The 20617-nt window shown below is 46.1% G+C and overlaps 4 protein-coding genes and 1 pseudogene across 5 annotated transcripts in view; 3 read left to right on the top strand and 2 right to left on the bottom strand.

Moving 5' to 3' along the window:
* LOC125723043 (cytohesin-2-like) overlaps positions 1-20617 on the top strand; it is a 333559-nt pseudogene that overhangs the window by 154229 nt on the left and 158713 nt on the right.
* Positions 1-20617, top strand: part of LOC125723074 (uncharacterized) — a 205579-nt gene that overhangs the window by 144612 nt on the left and 40350 nt on the right. The gene's annotated exons all lie outside the window — the stretch shown is intronic.
* Positions 1-20617, top strand: part of LOC125723083 (cytohesin-2-like) — a 341447-nt gene that overhangs the window by 306978 nt on the left and 13852 nt on the right. The window lies entirely within an intron of this gene.
* LOC125723055 (G-protein coupled receptor family C group 5 member B-like) lies at positions 3380-5285 on the bottom strand. The gene is made up of 3 exons (XM_048999472.1): positions 5160-5285; positions 3738-4694; positions 3380-3439 (listed from the first exon to the last, which is right to left on the bottom strand). The coding sequence occupies exon 2, from the start codon at positions 4690-4692 to the stop codon at positions 3781-3783; it is 912 nt and encodes a 303-aa protein (XP_048855429.1). The 5' UTR covers positions 4693-4694; positions 5160-5285; the 3' UTR covers positions 3380-3439; positions 3738-3780.
* LOC125723051 (G-protein coupled receptor family C group 5 member B-like) overlaps positions 3380-20617 on the bottom strand; it is a 154705-nt gene continuing 137467 nt past the window's right edge. Inside the window, exon 4 of the transcript XR_007386712.1 lies at positions 3380-3556. The gene's annotated coding sequence lies outside the window, so the exon portion shown is untranslated. The remainder of the gene's footprint in view (positions 3557-20617) is intronic.

Genomic DNA, 20617 nt, shown 5'->3' with positions numbered 1-20617 from the left:
GCAAGCCTTGCTCAAACTACCCAACGCATCATCAATTCGGGGTAAGGGGTACGTGTCTTTACGGGTAACATCATTCAATTTGCGATAATCAACGCAAAACCGAAGGCCACCATCTCGCTTCCGTACCAGAACCACCGGCGCTGCCCAAGGGCTATTCGAGGGCTGAATGATGTTATTCTCCAGCATCTGCTTTAAGTGACCAGATACTTCCTCCTGCAAATGGAGGGGGACACGGCGGGGAGGCAACTTTACCGGCTTCGCCTCACCAGTATCAATGTTATACAACATCAGGCGAGTTCTCCCCAAATCTCCCTCTAAATACTAAATACAGACAAATTCTTCTGCAACGCGGTATAAATACCAGTCATATCGGATGAGGCAAACCCCTTCTGGTGCAATCAAAATATGTTACAAGCCTATCGACTGTCCAGGGCACAACAGAATCCTCCTCATCCTCACCCAGGTCTACATTCTCTGCTTTCCGACTCACCTCAATACCCGTATGCAAGGTACCTACCCTCATCCCCCCATCATTATATTACACTGGCTAGATGCCGAATCCAAAGGCTCCAACATACCCTCAAAAGCAGCCCCACCTGTATTCTCCACCTTACCAGCAATGATTGCCTCACTTCGAGGGGGGGGGGATTACAGTATCTTCTGGAACCATGACGACCCGAGGCTTGTCCACATCTGCTGGCACAAGGAGAGGTAATAATTGACCCATAACCCGACACTCCTTCCTACCAAAATCCAACACCACCCCATATTTACTTAGAAAGCTTTTCATCCCCTCTTGCATCTTAGACACCGTGGTACGAAGCGATTTTACCTCCTGCCTCAACTCCTCTACCACCCCCAACAACACCTCCATTTGTTCATCCCTTTCTAATTTATGCTCCACCACTCCCCTCACTTTAACGTCAGGTGGCAAAGAAGTCTGCTCCAAACTTCTCAGCAACTCCATTTCAGAAGCAAGTTCAATGACATCTTCCAGCGTATTAGGCTTGGCACTACACAGGCTAACCCGAAAATCACCGGTAGCAAAATGCGTAATAAACTGGTCTCTTGCCAACAGATCACAAATCCGATGATCAGCCGTGGGATAAGCCCTAGCGGCTAATCTCCGTAAGGCGTTACCAAATTCCCTTGCCGTCTCGCTATGCAGGCGGCGACGGGCGGTAAAACTAGCTCTATTCCAATCACTACTATCACCAGGTTCAAAACACCTTGCCATAGCCGCTTTTAACAACCCATAATTACTTTTAGCCTCACTCGGCATCCCACTATACATCTCTCTAGCACGGCCAGACAACAGCAAAGACATAAACTTAATTTTCAGAGACTCATCCCACCTGTTTACCTCAGGCGAATAAAATTATTCCGACCAGTCAGACCACTCACGCCCCACACCATTAAAAGTTTCCGGTATAAATATTGGGTGAGCAGGGGGGGCCACCGGGAGATTGAGAAAACACTCTCTACACGTATAACAGGACAATCAGCGCCCTCATAATTAGGAGATTGTACACTATCCTCCACCTCCGATATGTTAAAGCTAATTCTAGGTTTCTAAACGGAAAAACCACAAAGGAAAGAAATGATCCCACCGCTGCCACCAGTCAGACCTACAGTGTGAGGTGTAGAGCTGGGTGGCGTTCGATGCCATTGGCTTTAGATAAACTGAACTGTCAGTCTGTCACTCTAGCTTCACCATCCCTTGTGGAACTGGAGTGCTGACATTTCAGGGACTCCCCATGCCTGCATTCCCACTTGCCTCTCCCTCCTACTTATGCTGCCATTGCCATATCTGCCGGAGCTTGCACTTTGCACTTCATATTGCACTCACCTAACTGTTAGCACTGCCTATAGTCTCCCCTATACTTTGACTAATTGCACATTTTATTTCCCCAACTCCTCCTGGGGTGTGCTGCCTGGAGACCTCAATCTATCAAGATTTTCAGCACACCCTGCTACATGTGACATGTACCCATGACGTCCTTGCATCCAGCTCGCGTTCTGCCTGTGCCATCTTCCATGTATGACCCGCTGCCTAATTACTTCTGGTTGCCTGGCGATTGGAAGGAGAGTCGGCACGGGCTTGTCATCACCTCCCTGCTCCCCGGTTGTGCCTCAAATCCTATGATTTGGACAATGTGACTTGGCACTTAGCCATCTCTTCTATTCGACTCTCCCTGCCGGCCCCTGGAGGTTGGGCTCCCCCTTTGAGTCTGGTCCCTCCCAAGGTTTCTTCCTTCTAGAGAGTTTTTCCTTGCCACTGTCACCTATGTCTTACTCACTGGGGGCTTTGGGTGGGGATGCTGTAAAGCGCTTTGAGACAATGTATTGTTGGGATAACGCGTCATACAAAAATAAATTTGTTGTTTTTCTGTTTTAAAACCAAATGGGAAAACCGTAAAATCACCTTTTTTTGTTTCTTTTCTATGAGTAAATTCAGATCTAACAGATACCAGAGATGTAAGATACAGCCTAATGTGAACTTTATCTTAATTTTACAACATTAACAGTCCCAGTCATAAGCTTGGAAACACCCACCCTTAGAATGGTGTATTTTTGTAATATTTTCTACATTTTAGGATAAAATATGAAGCCTGATTTTTTGTTTTCTGCTTTTCGCTTTTTCCCCTTCTAACAGAAAAACCAAAAAACGCTGCTGTTGTTTAGTTTTCCTGATTTCGTTTTGGACTGGAAAACCCAAGGACAAACGATACATGGACTTTTTGCATTTGTTTGGCTTTAATGTGTTTGATATAAACCTAGAGTTGAGAACCTACAGATGTGTGTGTTTGTATGAGTAATCCATCCATCCATTTTCCAAACCGCTTATCCTACTGGGTCGCGGGGGGTCCGGAGCCTATCCCGGAAGCAATGGGCACGAGGCAAGGAACAACCCAGGATGTGGGACCAGCCCATCGCAGGGCACATTCACATACCAGTTGGGCAATTTACCAACTCCAATTAGCCTCAGCATGTTTTTGGGCTGTGAGGGGAAACCGGAGTACCCGGAGGAAACCCCACGACGACATGGGGAGAACATGCAAACTCCACACACATGTGACCCAGGCGGAGACTCGAACCCGGGTCCCAGAGGTGTGAGGCAACAGTGCTAACCACTGCACCACCATGTCGCCTGTTGTATGAGTAATATAATGTAAAAATTAAATTCTATTTTATGTCCAGTACAAAAGGGAAGCATATCACACAGGTAAAACACCCACATTTAAAAAATGTTTTCATGAAAGTCTGTAACAGTAGAGTGAAGGAACTGACCAGTGGCTGGGCTACTGATATATGGTATGATGATGACCATTGAATGTTTCTCAACTTTTTAACCCTAAAAAAACACACCACTTCCAGAGATGATATATATATATTATTTATTTAAAATGTAATGTTTCCTGGGGGCTGGGGAGGACACCTGCAGGAGAGAGACAGATATTGATCATGTAAACATCCTTCAGCAGTGCAGTAGTCATACTTCACATTTTTTTTTTGGGGGGATTGTTAGGGGGGGGGGCACATGCAGCCATGGTACCTAAGCTCTGCTCAAGTGAGATCTGTGTTACAGGGAAAGGTCAATAGGCCTTGTTTATATGCTGCTGTTCCACAGACTTCCAGTAGGGGCTCCATGTGAGGAAAGAGCGAGGGCTATGCTCTCTCTCAAGTACACACAGAGTCACAGAGTAGGTCAAAGAAGCGAAAACAAAGTACCATACCTGAGTTGTTGTCACTGAACACGAAGTCCCGGTTTGCTCCAAATTACAGGTGAGAAAGGCCCTCCTCTAAATTGGCCTCTCTCATGCGGGACGGGGGCCGTAAGGTGGCGTGGACCTCAGGAGCAGCATGCAGCAGTATGAGCAGCCATGCCTGTGCCAGCAGCACCACTGCCTGTACCCGGTTGTCCCATGTTGGGGACAGGCCAAGCGCCGCGTTGCCATACAGGCAGAAGGTGATCCAGGCCACCCACAGCAGGACTGAGGCCAGGCAGGTGATGAGCAGCCACATGGTCCTGCACCTCCACCGAGGCTGCTGCCTCCACAGACTGCAGGCCGCCCCCACCAGTGCTGCCAGGAGCAGGACCAGCACATAAGTGGTGGCCAGCGCAAAGTCCAGCGGCTGGTATTCACAGGCTGGCTGGCACGTGGACATCGTGGCTAGAAGGATCCACTCCGGATCCAACACGGCCAAGGCCACCGCCAGCCCCATCAGTTGACCTGTGCTGGGGCTATGAGCACCTTGTCCCAACCGGCGCAGTCGCAGACCATGAAACACGAGGCATGTGTTGCAGATAGCAAGCAACACCCCCCTCAGGACACGCCGGGCGAAGCAGAGGCTCTCTTGCTGCTCAGCGATGTATCCCAGGCTGAGGCCACAAAGCCCAAATATGGCTGCGAGCAGCAGGAGTAGCGGCGCCACCCCGCTGCGCTCCTCAGCCTCTGTGATCTTCCGCAGGCGACACAGTACCACCAGGAGCAGGATCAGCGAGGCGAGGGCCGCCGCCGCTGCCGCCACCACCACCACCAAGCCCCACACCGCATCCAGCTCACACAAGGCCGTGTAGGGCCTTGTCAGGATGGAGCCGGATCCACAAGGCGAAGCTAAGTCCCATGAAGAGCTGCCCCCCACCAGGGACAGGACGAGGAAGGTGAAGAGATTGATAGAGGGTGCCATCACTGGCAGGGAGAGAGAAAGGAATCATTTAATGGGTTGAAGAAGTATTAGTCCATTAAACGCAATGTAGCCTGCTGCTGTGCAGGACACATCACAGGCGACACGCTGAGCATGCTGACAACTGAGCAATGGACTTCTGCAGTGTGAGACTACATGCACTTTCTTAAAAAGCAGTAATCAATGCCATGTCAACCAGCTGAACAACTTCACAAGTAAATCGGCACATTATATAGGCCACCATCGTTATAAAAAATAATTATTATTTAAATTCAGGGGTCTCAAACAAATTACTGTATATGGCCGGCCGATATCAGAGAAAAATTAAAACCATGTAATGTCATTCCAGCGCAATTGACACCCGCCAGTCTGCACGTTTTGCGGTCGGTAGTTTAGCATATCACAGCGTTTTTTTTTAGTTCAAGACCTTTGATCTGAGTGAAGTATTCATTTTGAAGGGGAGGCCTTACCTTCACTGTCAATGTCTTTCAGCTTCACTTGCTCTTACAACACGTACGATGCACTCACGAATCGTTTGTGTTTGCTTCTCCCTTATCAAACAGATTATTTATAAGCGGTGCATCATGACGTAGTACTGCATTTTTTACGTAATGGAACGCTAACGTTCTAAATAGGGTGGGGGCAGGGTGGGGGCATTAAGTGTCATCCTTTTTGTGTTTACTTTTGAAAAATTGAGATATAACCTTTAAAAAGCACGGATATAATGTAAGAAACTTTTTAAAAAATAAATACAAATAAAAACGAGCAAATGCATTCAATGTCATTTCTTGTAGCTAGTGCTGGAAACTTTGGTGGACACCAATAACGATATATTTTTGTCCAGTAATATTACCAATACCTATGGTTTGTCCAAACCCATGCAGCGCTCTAAGAAACTCCAGCTTCTGCGATTCCCCCTGCAGACCGCTACGGCTGATACAAAGACAAATGCGCAAAAGATGCTAGTAAGATACAGAGATTGGTCATTGGTTAATATTATATAAATACGCAATTAATAATATGACAAGTGGCAGTATTGCTACACGATTAAATAAACGACAAAAACAATAATAATGACTGATAAGTCATAACGCGTTTTTTTCTTTGATGGTGATAACATGTACATGCAGTACACCGATACCGAAATAAGAGAATTAATGCTATTAGCAGAAAATTATTACTGGAGACATAATTGTTAGGACACCCTCGGCAGGGAAACGCGGACCCAGGAATGCGGAACAGAGCGATCTTTATTAGATCGAGCAGGTAACAGGCTTTCAATGGGCCAGGCAAGAAGAATGGTCGGGGACAGAAGGTAGATTCGGTAGCCGGGGAGATCCAGTCCAACAGGCAGGCACAGGACACGGAGACGAAGGGAAGGGGAGACGAGAGATCCTGGGGCTGGCAGGGAAGGCAGGACGGGAGGTTCAGGGACGAGGGCTGCTCTGGGAAAGGAAGGCAGGCAAGGTAAGGAACGAGGGAATGACACTGGACAAGCAAGCGCTCGATATAGAAATGAAACATTGGCAATACTTCGCAACCCCCGTTGCGTGTGCTGTCCCTTTGTAGTCTCCAGTATGCAGGCTTAATTGATGACATCCGCCGATGTACGTGACAATAGTTATGTTTCTTCCCGTTTGCAATCAAAGTGTGAGCTTCGGGCGTGACGTTAAGCGGAATCCCAGACCGATTGTATAAAAACGCAACAGGCTTCATTTGAGACTGTATAGGCTTCTGAATTTTTCGTATAGGCTTAATTTGAGTCTGTTTTCAAAGTAAATTTTAAAAATATAGATAACTGATATGTTATCAGTTAATTTTCCAAATATTCTCATTAAAGTGCTTCTGTTGAGAGGGCTTAAATTATGAAAATGTTAACATTGTTCAGTTATTTATATGTCCAGTGTTGTGGAGTAGCTAACTAAAATGAACGACGCTACTAACTTTACTTCTTTCAGTAGGTTACCGGTAGAGCAAATACTTTAAAAACGCTGTAGCTTTTCCAGTAACTATTTTTTTCTTCTTTTTTTTTTTTTTACAAATAGCGATATAGCAGCGACATCGTTAAAAATATTACAGGTCGTCGATCGTTGTCAAAAAATATATTTTCATTTCAACATTATTTTCCGCGTTTTTTAATTCATTTGGTTTTTGATGTAGTTAGCATCTCCCTAGCACGGCCACACAATAGCAAAGACATAAACTTAATTTTCAGAGACTCATCCCTCCTGTTTACCTCAGGCGCCAGATCAAATTATTCCGACCAGTCAGACCACTCACGCCCCACACCATTAAAAGTTTCCGGTATAAATATTGGGTGAGCAGGCGGGGCCACCGGGAGATTGAGAAAACACTCTCTAGATGTAACAGGACAATCAGCGCCCTCATAATTAGGAGATTGTACACTATCCTCGGCCTCCGACATGTTAAAGCTAATTCTAGGTTTCTAAACGGGAAAACCACAAAGGAAAGAAATGATCCCACCGCTGCCATCAGTGCAACGAACCTAAACTAGCCTCAGAGGCTGTGAAAGGAGAACAGATCACCACCAGACTGCAGCTACAATTACAAAGATAATTTTATTCAGTACAATTCATGCAGCGACCCATCGGGTCGGATCTGGATTCACAAAGGGTTCGGTCCCGCTTTCTCCCCGTAGCACACCACCCCTTTTCAAGTGTGTTATTAACCCACGCTACCACACAGTAAATCCCGCACCACACAACATCCCTATTAGGGCACGGCACACCAATAGCACTGCAATGCACAGTAATCCCCACACTTCGGGCACAGGCAAGCGTTACGGGACCAGAACCGCCTACTGTATATAGTCCTGTCCCGACCCTAAGCGGTTACACTGCGCATTTAAACCACACGTAACACACATACAATAAAGACATAGTTAAAACAGAACACCCCCTCCCCCCCAGGGATCAGGACCCTCCCCCGGGGAAGGAACAATCACACCGGTCCGTCACCTAGAACGTCCCACGGAAAGGGAATCCCACCCCCCCACCGCCAATCCGTCCCTATGAGGGTGCCGCTACTCCCGTCTATCAACCACCCCGTCTAAGCAGTGGTCATAGCCTCCTACCCCCACTGTCCTGACTGTCCTCGCCCTACCGCACCGGGAACTGTCCCTACCGCCCACTATCTGGCTTCACCGCCGGCAGCCCTAAACGGCATGCGAGCGGCACCTCCCCTCGGGACCCAACGCGTACGGTGCCTACCAGACCAAATCTCCCTAACGCGCCTCCCACTCCCTGTATTAACCCCAGATCCCTCACAACCCAGGTGTAGCCACTTAATTAACTATTACCTTCCACGCCCATCCCTCACCCTCCACACGCACACATATCATCATTACACAGTATTTGAGGGATGGAGGGATGAGAAGAGTGGGATAGAGGGAAATATAAGGAGAAGGAGGTTCCTCGGAGCTCCGAGATGTGTTTGGCTGTAATAAATCTGGAATATAGCTATATGACATAGTTTTTGATAACACCAGCATTTATTTTTTAGGTTTGTCGAGCTCCGTCAAAACAATTAGAACGAGTCCCTTATGTAACTGGAACCCCTCTCACATGTAAACACAGTGACACGCTACAGCGTTGGTTTGTTGTCTGAGGCTATGATACTGACCACAAACACATTCTCAAATTTCACTGCACCAATCACAGCATATGCAGGCAGAAAAATCATAGCAAACAACATTCAGCATTAGACTCTAAAACCGTCTGTAATGTCTGTGTTTATCCAGTGGACCATAAATTAAAATAAGCTTTCCTATTTCAGTTTCTTTCAGATGTTATAAAGTAGTAAATAAAGAATCATATTAATTAAACCATGTATTACTGACTATCAGACAACTTCAACAAGTTACCAAATGGATGCAAAATCAAAGATATTCATTTGCGCCTGGCACTAACCATGTACTCCTTCACAGTACTAAGCCATAGAAAGGGCCCCAATGAAACCCCTGCATTCCTGCATCGCAGATACTCTAATCTCAGCATTTATAAGATTATATTTGTACTACCTGCCAATTTTTATATTAGATGAGACTAAAAATTGAGAAATATCTATATGCAGAAGTAGTTTTTCCTGATAAGAAGGATAATATCAAGACTGTCAGCATTTACAAATCGAATTATGACATATCTGAGTAGCCCAGACTGTCCGGAAAATGGCTGACTAATGTACATACAGTGTAATAAACTTATAATCAAATGGATAGAAAAATGCTCAATAATGGACAGGATTCAAAGGGTAAATAAGGTGCATCATGTGGAAGAGAAGTTAGGTGGCGTTGGGGTGCATTGTGAGTTTCATCTGGTAGCTAGAAGGGAATAAACAGGGCTTTGGGGGGGGGGGGGGGGGGACTTCTCCAGGGGCTACATCGCTCTACCTTTTTTTAAAATGATTTATTAAAAAAAATCTTTTCTTCTTACACTATAATGGCAGGTTTAGGACTAATACAGTACAGTCATAACCAGTGTCAAGGATTCTATGCATCGCTACACAGAGACAAGTCCATATATTGAGCCCAAGGCTAAAATTGTGGTTTACTTACAAATGCACTTTGGTGGGCAGTGGGGGTGTTTGTCCTTCTCTGCTCACATTTTCCCCTCTTATCCTGTCTTCTCCTCCACAGCCCTTCCTCCTTCTCTCTGTTGGTCCTATATTCCCTCCCCTCCAGTCATCTATGTTCTCTGTAGTCTCTCCTCTTCTCCCATTCTTCAGTTATACTCTCTTCTCCGCTCTCCCTGTATCCCTCCTGTCTTCTGGTCCTGTCGTCTCTTCTCCAGTCATCCCCTGCTTCTCAGTCATCTCTGCATCTTTTCTCTCATTTGTTTGCTTATTCTTTGATTGTTTGTGTTATTCGTTAACCCACCACCCCATGCTGGATGAGTCTTGATGTTTTTTGTTCTTTTTAAAGTTAGGCTTCTTCCTTTGTTTTTGTGCCATATCTTCTGCCCTCTTCTGGTTGCGGCAGTACATGACACGGATGGAAAAATAGGGTTTATTACAACTCACACATCAAAACCAAAAGGATCAGGATGGATCCAAAATAAACAGCAAATGACCAGGAATGAACTAAATGATGGAATAAACACAACTGGAGAACTATATACATACATACAGCTATAATGAACCATGAAACAACAGAAGCAGAACAGGCACTTAAATACACAGCTAACAAGACACAGTGCAGGACAGTGAGAATCATAACCAATAACAAGGACTGAGGGCAACCCAGGAACAGGTGTTACAGTTAAACAGCACTGGTGAAATCAAAGTGGCCTTTCAGCCACATGGTCAGCTCTGCATCGCCCTCTGCTGTTTGCATTAGAAGCTGCTTGAAATTCCCACTCTCCTTACCAACACCTCGAAAAGCCAGGCCTTGCCGTGCCAAGTACTTAACTCCAGAAGATTTTTCCTCACTTGCTGCTGCTCTTTCCAGCTCATCTGAAGGTTGAATATTAACAGGATTGATCTTCTGAATCCATGTCATCAGTGCTAATCTGTGGCACTGCCTGTCTTTATGTGCACTGAATTTCCCCAGTGCCTTTTCCAGTTTCGCATGCCAGTCTTCACAAGAGCTGAATCTGTCTTTCATGCCAGTTTAGACATTTGTGTTACAAATTATTTTGCACAGTAGAAACAAAGAACCCCCCTTAAGACGAGGGGGGGCTGTAATGGAGCCCAGTGTGATCTTTAAACCATTTCTCCTGAAAGCAGGGTCTCCTGTTTGATAGACGTGACATTTACATTTGGCTGATTTGGTGAAGGTCCAAGCTCCTCCCCCCTCCTCCCTAATACACCTTCATCTTCACCTGCCTGTCTGCTCTCTCTCTCTCTCTCTCTCTCTCTCTCTCTCTCTGCCATTGACTCACACTCAGTCTCCCTGATTAAATGCTGTATCTGAAATACACACCACAGGCCAAACTAAGAAGCATATTAAACTAACATCAGGATCAGGCTGCTGTGACGTCATTATTCACTCTTAACCATCAATATTTGCTCCTTTTCTCACTCCCCTCCATGTCGCCTGCATTCTCTGCCGTCAGCAGCCTCTTGCTGTCTCTCCCACTGTTGCCTCACACCTCTGGGACCCGGGTTCGAGTCTCCGCCTGGGTCACATGTGTGTGGCGTTTGCATGTTCTCCCCATGCTGTCGTGAGGTTTCCTCCGGGTACTCTGGTATCCCCCCACAGTCCAAAAACATGCTGAGGCTAACTGGAGTTGCTAAATTGCCCGTAGGTGTGCGTGTGAGAGTGAATGGTGTATGAGTGTGCCCTGCGATGGGCTGGCCCCCCATCCTGGGTTGTTCCCTGCCTCATGCCCATTGCTTCCGGGGTAGGCTCCGGACCGCCTGTGACCCAGTAGGATAAGTGGTTTGGGAAATGGATGGATGGATGGGATGATTTTCTGCACACTTGGATTATTTATTTGCCCCCCTTGTCTTTTGTACATCTTACTTTGAAAAAACCCCCCTCCAATGGGCTCACCACCCATGGGAGGGGCCATAGGGGTCGGGTGCGAAGTGATCTGGGCGGCGGCCAAAGGCGGGGACCTTGGCGGTCCGATCCTCGGCTGCAGAAGCTAGCTCTAGGGACATGGAATGTCACCTCTCTGATGGGGAAAGAGCCTGAGCTGGTGCGCGAGGTTGTGAAGTTCCGGCTAGATATAGTCGGACTCACCTCGACGCACGGCTTGGGCTCTGGAACCAGTCTCCTTGAGGGGGGTTGGACCCTTTTCCACTCTGGAGTTGCCCGCGGGGAGAGGCGCCGAGCGGGCGTGGGCATACTTATTGCCCCCAGGCTGGGTGCCTGTACATTGGGGTTTACCGCAGTGGACGAGAGGGTAGCCTCCCTCCGCCTTCGGGTGGGAGGACGGGTCCTGACTGTTGTTTGCGCTTATGCGCCAAACAGCAGTTCGGAATACCCACCCTTTTTGGAGTCCTTGGAAGGGGTGTTGGAGAGCGCTCCTCCTGGGGACTCCCTTGTTCTGCTGGGGGACTTCAATGCTCACGTGGGCAGCGACAGTGAGACCTGGAGGGGCGTGATTGGGAGGAACGGCCCCCCCGATCTGAACCCGAGCGGTGTTTTGTTATTGGACTTCTGTGCTCGTCACGGACTGTCCATAATGAACACCATGTTCAAGCATAAGGGTGTCCATATGTGCACTTGGCACCAGGACACCCTAGGCCGCAGTTCGATGATCGACTTTGTAGTCGTGTCGTCGGACTTGCGGCCGCATGTTTTGGACACTCGGGTGAAGAGAGGGGCGGAGCTGTCAACCGATCACTACCTGGTGGTGGGTTGGCTCCGCTGGTGGGGGAGGAAGCCGGCCAGGCCTGGCAGGCCCAAGCGTATAGTGAGGGTCTGCTGGGAACGTCTGGCGGAATCCCCTGTCAGGGAGAGTTTCAACTCCTACCTCCAGCAGAACTTCTCCCATATCCCGGGGGAGGCGGGGGACATTGAGTCCGAATGGGCCATGTTCCGTGCCTCCATTGTGGAGGCGGCTGACCGGAGCTGCGGCCGCAAGGTGGTCGGTGCCTGTCGCGGCGGTAATCCCCGAACCCGCTGGTGGACACCGGTGGTAAGGGATGCCGTCAAGCTGAAGAAGGAGTCTTATCGGGCCTTTCTGGCCTGTGGGACTCCAGACGCAGCTGACGGCTACCGGCAGGCCAAGCGGAATGCGGCTTTGGCGGTCGCTGAGGCAAAAACTCGGGTGTGGGAGGAGTTTGGTGAGGCCATGGAGAACGACTTCCGGACGGCTTCGAGGAGATTCTGGTCCACCATCCGGCGGCTCCGGGCGGGAAAGCGGTGCAGCATCAACACTATTTATGGTGGGGATGGTGCGCTGCTGACTTCAGCTCGAGACGTTTTGGGTCGGTGGAGGGAATACTTCGAAGACCTCCTCAATCCCACCGACACGCCTTCCAATATGGAAGCAGAGTGTGGGGACTTGGGGGTGGACTCGCCTATCTCGGGGGTGGAGGTCGCTGTGGTGGTCAAAAAGCTCCTCGGTGGCCGGGCCCCGGGGGTGGACGAGATTCGCCCAGAGTTCCTCAAGGCTCTGGATGCTGCGGGGCTGTCCTGGTTGACACGCATCTGCAGCATCGCGTGGACATCGGGGGCAGTACCTCTGGACTGGCAGACCGGGGTGGTGGTCCCCCTCTTTAAGAAGGGGGACCGGAGGGTGTCCTCCAACTACAGGGGGATCACACTCCTCAGCCTCCCTGGTAAGGTCTATTCGGGGGTCCTGGAAAGGAGGGTCTGCCGGATTGTCGAACCTCGGATTCAGGAGGAGCAGTGTGGTTTTCGCCCTGGCCGTGGAACAGTGGACCAGCTCTATACTCTCAGCAGGGTTCTGGAGGGTTCATGGGAGTTTGCCCGACCAGTCTACATGTGTTTTGTGGACTTGGAAGAGGCATTCGACCGTGTCCCTCGTGGGGTCCTGTGGGGAGTGCTCCGGGAGTATGGGGTACCGGGCTCCCTGCCAGAGTTTGGTCCGCATGGGCGGCAATAAGTCGGACTCGTTTCCGGTGAGGGTTGGACTCCGTCAGGGCTGCCCTTTGTCACCGATTCTGTTCATAGTTTTTATGGACAGAATTTCTAGGCGCAGCCAGGGCGTTGAGGGCGTCCGGTTCGGTGACCTCAGGATTAGGTCTCTGCTTTTTGCGGATGATGTGGTTCTGTTGGCCTCATCGAGCCGTGACCTTCAGCTCTCGCTGGAGCAGTTCGCAGCCGAGTGCGAAGCGGCTGGGATGAGAATCAGCACCTCCAAATCCGAGACCATGGTTCTCAGCCGGAAAAGGGTAGAGTGCTCTCTCCGGGTTGGGGATGGGGTTCTCCCCCAAGTGAAGGAGTTTAAGTATCTCGGGATCTTGTTCACGAGTGGGGGAACGATGGAGCGGGAGATCGACAGGCGGATCGGTGCGGCGTCGGCAGTCATGCGGGCGCTGCATCGGTCTGTCATGGTGAAGAGAGAGCTGAGCCAAAAGGCGAAGCTCTCGATTTACCAGTCGATCTACGTTCCTACCCTCACCTATAGTCATGAGCTTTGGGTAGTGACCGAAAGAACGAGATCGCGGGTACAAGCGGCCGAAATGAGTTTCCTCCGCAGGGTGGCTGGGCTCTCCCTTAGAGATAGGGTGAGGAGCTCAGTCATTCGGGAGGGACTCAAAGTAGAGCCGCTGCTCCTCCGCATCGAGAGGAGCCAGATGAGGTGGCTCGGGCATCTGATCAGGATGCCTCCGGGACGCCTCCCTGGGGAGGTATTCCGGGCATGTCCCACTGGGAGGAGGCCCCGGGGAAGACCCAGGACACGCTGGAGAGACTATGTCTCTCGGCTGGCCTGGGAACGCCTCGGGGTCCCCCCAGAGGAGCTAGACGAAGTGGCCGGGGAGAGGGAAGTCTGGGTCTCCCTGCTGAGGCTGCTGCCCCCGCGACCCGACTCCGGATTAAGCGGGAGATGATGGATGGATGGATACTTTGAAAAACTTTCATGTTACGTCTTAAAATATTTGTGTAACTAAAAACTATGGTCAAGTTATATTACCATTCTTTAAAGTTTTTAATGTGTATTTGCATTTAATGTGTAAATGCAGCTTACTGGTTGCTATTAAATGTAATTAAATAATCATGTACACCTTCTTTAAAATAACAAGACTATATCCTAAATTCTTACACCCTTGCCTGATTCCACAGTTCCTACCCCCCCACTTATGTGGCCCCCCTCCCACCCTTCCATGGCTTGTGAGATAAGGAAAGCACACTTCCCAACCTTTGGTTGTGCGCTTGTGCGCATGCTTGGGGTTTTGCTGTGTGTGTGTGTGTGTGTGTGTGTGTGTGTGTGTGTGTGTGTAGGTTGTTCATCTTGCGTCCAAAGTTAAGGTTATATTTTATACTACTTTAAAATAACACATTTTTGTTTGACTGTTTAACAAACACATCTAAAGTTTTTATACATTTAAACATTAACAAAAGCTGTTAATGTCTTTTCTTTAAAATTTACAAGTCTATTTTGTGTGGTTTTTCACAATAAGACTCATGAACGACTAAGTTAGTATGTTTTGGGGTCTGTATACACATCGCAGTCCTATACTTTCACAGACCTAAAGTTAAACTCTAAAGCCCCTGACCACTGGTGTGTGTGTGTGCGTGTGTGTGTGTGCGTGTGTGTGTGTGTGCTTGTGCACGTGCACATGAGCATGAATATACATTTACTGAAAAAACATATTTATTAAAATAACTAAGACCTTATTCTTTAAAGTTTTTAATGTGTATTTGCAGCATGGTGCTAAATGCAGCTTACTGGTTCCTATTAAATATAATTAAATAATCATGTACACCTTCTTTAAAATAACAAGACTATATCCTAAATTCTTACACCCCTGCCTGATTCCACAGTTCCTACCCCACACTTATGTGGCCCCCTCCCACTCTTCCATGACTTGTGAGATAAGAAAAGCAGACTTCTGCCTGCCTGGTCGATCATTTCTAGCCGTTCAAATACTCAAATCCTGTTGCCTAAATGACTTATATCCCACTCATATTAATTTAAAATTTCGCTATAACAAAACAATCCTTATACATTTTAATAAAAAACGTGAACTATATATGTTTGGTGTTTTTTTGATTGAGCAAAACTCTTTTAGTGTTTTTGTGTGCGTGTCCGATACAACTGTAGTTTGTATCAACTTTTTTTTTTAGTTTGACCTCCGGGGTGTGTGTTTCTCCGCATGCGCGTGAATAAACATTTACTGAAAAACGTATCTATTAAAATAACTAAGACTTTATTCTGTCAAAGTTTTTAAAAATGTGTTTTGATGCATGTCACTAAATGCTGCTTAATAGTACCTAACCGGGGGTGCTCCCCCAGAGACAGTTGCTAGTCCATTTATTCTTTTAAAGACTACTGATTCCAATTTGGTGCCATATGCTTTTATCTTGTAGGCCGTAGGATAGCTCCATTTCTACCAGCTATAGGCCATGGTACGTCTGGGCTATTATGCTTAAATTCTTTATTAATTAGCGTTGGCTATGTGCTTTATAACACTGCTGATTCAGGTCTCTTGTAGATTTTCTCTTGACCGGTCAGCGCAGTCTCTCTCTTGTACATAGAAAAAAAACAGAGAATACCTATTATTAGAATGTTATTTTTAATTTAATTTAATTAATTAGTGTTTTTATCACACGAATAAAAGAAATAATATACTCACCGGGTAAGGCCTGGATGAACCTCTTTGGCTGGCAGGAAGGGTAAGACCTCGAAGATGCTTGTGCCTCTACCCTAGGAGGAAAAGGCACCCCCGCTCGCCGTAATATCAACCAAGTGCAGTCATATCGTTTCTCTATTAACCCATATCTGTACTGTCATGTATGAAAAACAGGATTTACCCAACTTGATGTATGGCCCGAGTCATTAGAGATGACCTTCAAAAGTATGGCTCCATACGCTGATGTAATACAACGCTTGCGTGTCTTTACTAGATTATTTAATTGCTATTAACCAGGTGCACTCATATCGTGTCTCTATTAACCCATATCTGTACTTGTGCGAGGTCATATATGAAAAACAAAACTTCAAACAGATTTTATATATGGCCCAAGTTGTTAGAGACGGCCTTCAAAAGTGTGGCCCCATACGCTGATGTAATACAAACGCTTGCGTGAAGAAGAAACACACATACACTGTCAAAACTACCGCCAAGCGTTTTTATTGGACGACAGACCCTCCGCCTCCTCCTCTCATTCTTTGCTCCAACTTTATCATTTTCTCCCAGAGTCTCAGGCTCTCAGAGTTTCTCTCAGACTCGCGCAGCGGCACGGCTCTCAGCTCTCCGGCATCAGACTCGCGCAATGGCACGGCTCTCAGCTCTCCGGCATCGCTCTCTCCGAGGATTATCCAAAACTGTGGGGACCTTAGCGCAGTACCGCACCAGACACAGCGTTCTAAGTCCTTTGGTGATTCTCCAAAGCCTGGGACCTTACCACGGTTCCGCAACACCAGACACGCCGTACGCTCACGCTCCATCAGGTAACCCACCCCCGCTCAGCCCCGGCGGTGCCCGACAAAATAATAACTTATTAAAATAACACACACACTCATAAGCACTCTCCTCAATATAGCACTCTCCTCAATATAATTTAAAAATAAAATAATAATTAAATAATAATTTAAAATAAATAAATAATGTATAATAATAATAAATAATAATTTAAAATAATAAATAAATAAATAAATAAATAAATCCAACTCCCGTGACGTCACATCGTACCACCACAGCCAAGCCCCGCCTACACAAGCCCCGCCCACAAGTGACCTTTTGACCCGACCTGTCAATTTGATGGAAGCGGTATTACTCCTCTCTCTTCTGCGGCCTGTGTTTTCAATTTTTCATCAAAGTTCACCTTAGCTCAAAATGTGTTTTGATGAATGAGAATGTGTTTCAAGTTTTGCAAAAAGGGTGACTGAGATCTGCAAATTGTATCTAATTAGGTGAGCATGGTTTAAAGTTTTGCCAAAGTGATTGTTTCAATACATGGCTTTTGGCAATTGGCATGCAGTTTTGTTCCCAAAATGATTTCTAATATTTCAGCAATTCAGAAAAACTGTAAAATATTTCACTTATCTAAACAATATTTATCCCAAAGTGCTACAAAGGCTTTTATTCAGCACAAACACAGCATCAATAATGTGAGATCATTTTGAATGTGATTATTCTATTTTTTTGTTAAAATCAACTTTAAACATACACTTTTCGAAACCTATTTTCAGTGGTGCTGACAAATTGTAAAACATCACATTATAAACATTTCTAGCCAAGACTTTTGAGCTCTGAAGCTTATAGACATGGGGGCTGGTTACACAAAGGTGAATGAGATATTCAAAGAATTGTGTGAGGTTTGATTACTAAAGTGTTACAACTTTGAAGTGACTTTGGAGTCACCAGACCTTTGCATACTGTCAATGGCCCATCAGTCTGGAATGTCTGTCACTGCTCCTCACACCAATCAGTTTGGAAAGGCAGTGTGAATTTTACAGTTTTTTTCAATTGCTAAGACAGATACTACAATACTGAAGTTGCTTTCTCAAAACTCTTCACCACAACATTAGCTCATGTGAGCTAAACTGTTAAGCATTTTGCTTTGCTGTCATACAAAATGCAATCAATAAAGTCTTCAAAATTTATTCTTCAATTAATTTATCAGAGGCCATTTTGCACATAAGTACATACTGACCCTAAAACTGCTAGTAAAACAGTCAAAACTGAAATATATCATTTTACTAAATTACTATCAAGACCCTTTCTAAAATAGATTGTAAAAAACACATAAAATAAACAAATTATGTAAATTCACACAAGATCAAACAATGAATGCTGTATGCCAAGATATTTCTCCAGAGCAATGCCAAGGATGGATCATGTATGTGAAGAGACAGAGTAGAATCTATGGTACTGTCTTAGCAAATGAAAAAAAACTGTAAGAAAACACACAATACTAGCCTTTTCACAGTTTATAACATGTAACAGATTAAACGTTGAAGTATAAAATGTGCAATCACATTATATTACAGGAATAATACAATACAATAAATGAATATTAGAACAACAAATTAGTTAGCTATTAGTTGCTGAGCTATTACAGTTCTCCTCAAATGAGCTTGATGGGCTGAATGGCCTCCTCTTGTTTATACATTTCTTATGTTTTTATGTTTTTATATAAATTGTCACTCCTGATCAGGACGCCAAGCTTAAAAACAGTTGTGGGTTATGCTGAAAAGCCAGGTCTGTGCCTGGAACCCAACTAGTTTAAATGAACTAGAAATTCTGCAAAGAAGAGTGGTCAAATATTCAGCCAGAATTATGCCAGAGGCTTGCTAATGGCTACCAAAAGATTCTGGTTGAGACCTGTTGTATGTAAACTTGTGACCACAACTAAAATGTGTTTTTGTAAAGAAAGCGCCATCTCATGGTAACAAGTGCAAGTGAATAAATGGGCGGGTTTAGACGAGAATTTAGGCTCACCCCCATAAGGAGGGGGGTCAGTCCCTTTGGCTGGCTTTTGGCAGGCAACCGGCAGGCAGCCGGCTGGGAGGGGAAAATTCAAGCGGCTACATCTGTACCTGCGAGATGCCCAACGGGGATAAACTGATCTGGCTCTTTGACTACGATGAGGAGGAACTGCACATGTTTCAGATCGCCGTAGACGGCACAGACCCCGCGAAAGACGACCCGCATCTACTGAGTTTCTCTGAAGATGAATGGGGAAACTTGAAGTCTATCAGCGTCCCGATGATGAAAGCGACCACCAACCCTGACAATCGGGGGAACATCTACAATATGGCCATGCAGTTTAAAAATCCTGACGAAGGTAAAGATCGGAGGACCTTTATAAAGTGGGACGCGACCGGGGAGCTGGGGGACAGAATGCTGAATATATGTCAGCGGCCTAAATGCGACTGTTTTGGGCTGAGAATACCGTTTGTGATTTGGATGCGGATGTTTGAAGAAAAGGGGGATTTCTTCCACTCGCTGTTCAAGGATAGTCGGGGGCGTAAGGAGATGCAAGCGTTGAAAAAACTTGTAATGTAATATCCATGTCTGTGGTGAGCAAAAGATCGGAATGCTAGCAATGGGGAAGAACGGACAACCATTATCAAGTAGTGTAACATTTTACAGATGTTATACCAAATGTATGCATTTATCAAATGTGTTGTTCTTAATCTAACTTGAACATAGTTGTACATTGTTTATTTTTCAAACATGTTGCACAAATTGTATAAATTTATCAGATGAGGTTTTTTTGGTAATATAACTTGGCCATAGTTTTTTAGTTACACAAATGTTTTAAGACGTAACATGAAAGTTTTTCAAAGTAAGATGTACAAATGTTTTAAAATGTGACATGAAAGTTTTTCAAAGTAAGATGTACAAAAGACAAGGGGGGCAAATAAATAATCCAAGTGTGCAGAAAATCATCCCATCCATCCATTTCCCAAACCGCTTATCCTACTGGGTCGCAGGGGGTCTGGAGCCTATCCCGGAAGCAATGGGCATGAGGCAGGGAACAACCCAAGATGGGGGGCCAGCCCATCGCAGGGCACACTCATACACCATTCACTCTCACACGCACACCTAGGGGCAATTTAGCAACTCCAGTTAGCCTCAGCATGTTTTTGGACTGTGGGGGGATCCCGGAGTACCCAGAGGAAACCCCACAACAACATGGGGAGAACATGCAAACTCCACACACATGTGACCCAGGCGGAGACTCAAACCCGGGTCCCAGAGGTGTGAGGCAACAGTGCTAACCACTGCACCACCATGCCGCCCCTGTGCAGAAAATCAATAAAATGAAAATTAGACACAAACTAATTCAACTCAAGAAAGAAAATATTATTAAGCTAAGAGAAGTAGAGTTTTTAGGTTTACCATTCATGTAGTACTGGAGACTCACTCAGACCATAGAATCATACAGATTAGCATTAAAGACACAATTTAGTAATTTAAGCATCCAAAATGAGTAAAAGAGGGGCAGGGCGACTGCTCATTTGTACTACTCCCTGTATACTTTCTCATAATGCTACACCATGGGGTTCCTACAACAGGCCTTGAAGAAACCTCTGTCCGGGACAGCTTACTTGTCACACAGGTGGACCACAGTCATCAATGATGAGATAAATACCTATTTCATTAAATGATTTTAAAAATAACACTTGAATATTCTAATGGAAAGGTAATTCAATGTGTACCGGCAAGAAACCTTCAGCATACAACACAATGTTTTAAGCAGCAGACATGCTTTAATCACAGGACTTGTTCACCATGTCACATTAGGCCTGACAAACTGTAACTACTGTACAAGAGACGTATCCAAGAAATGGTCATATATAACATCCCTTCAGAAATT

This window comes from Brienomyrus brachyistius, unplaced genomic scaffold, assembly GCF_023856365.1.
Source record: "Brienomyrus brachyistius isolate T26 unplaced genomic scaffold, BBRACH_0.4 scaffold45, whole genome shotgun sequence".
In the NCBI taxonomy this organism is placed as follows: Eukaryota; Metazoa; Chordata; class Actinopteri; order Osteoglossiformes; family Mormyridae; genus Brienomyrus; species Brienomyrus brachyistius.
This window is presented reverse-complemented; position numbering and strand designations above follow the sequence as displayed.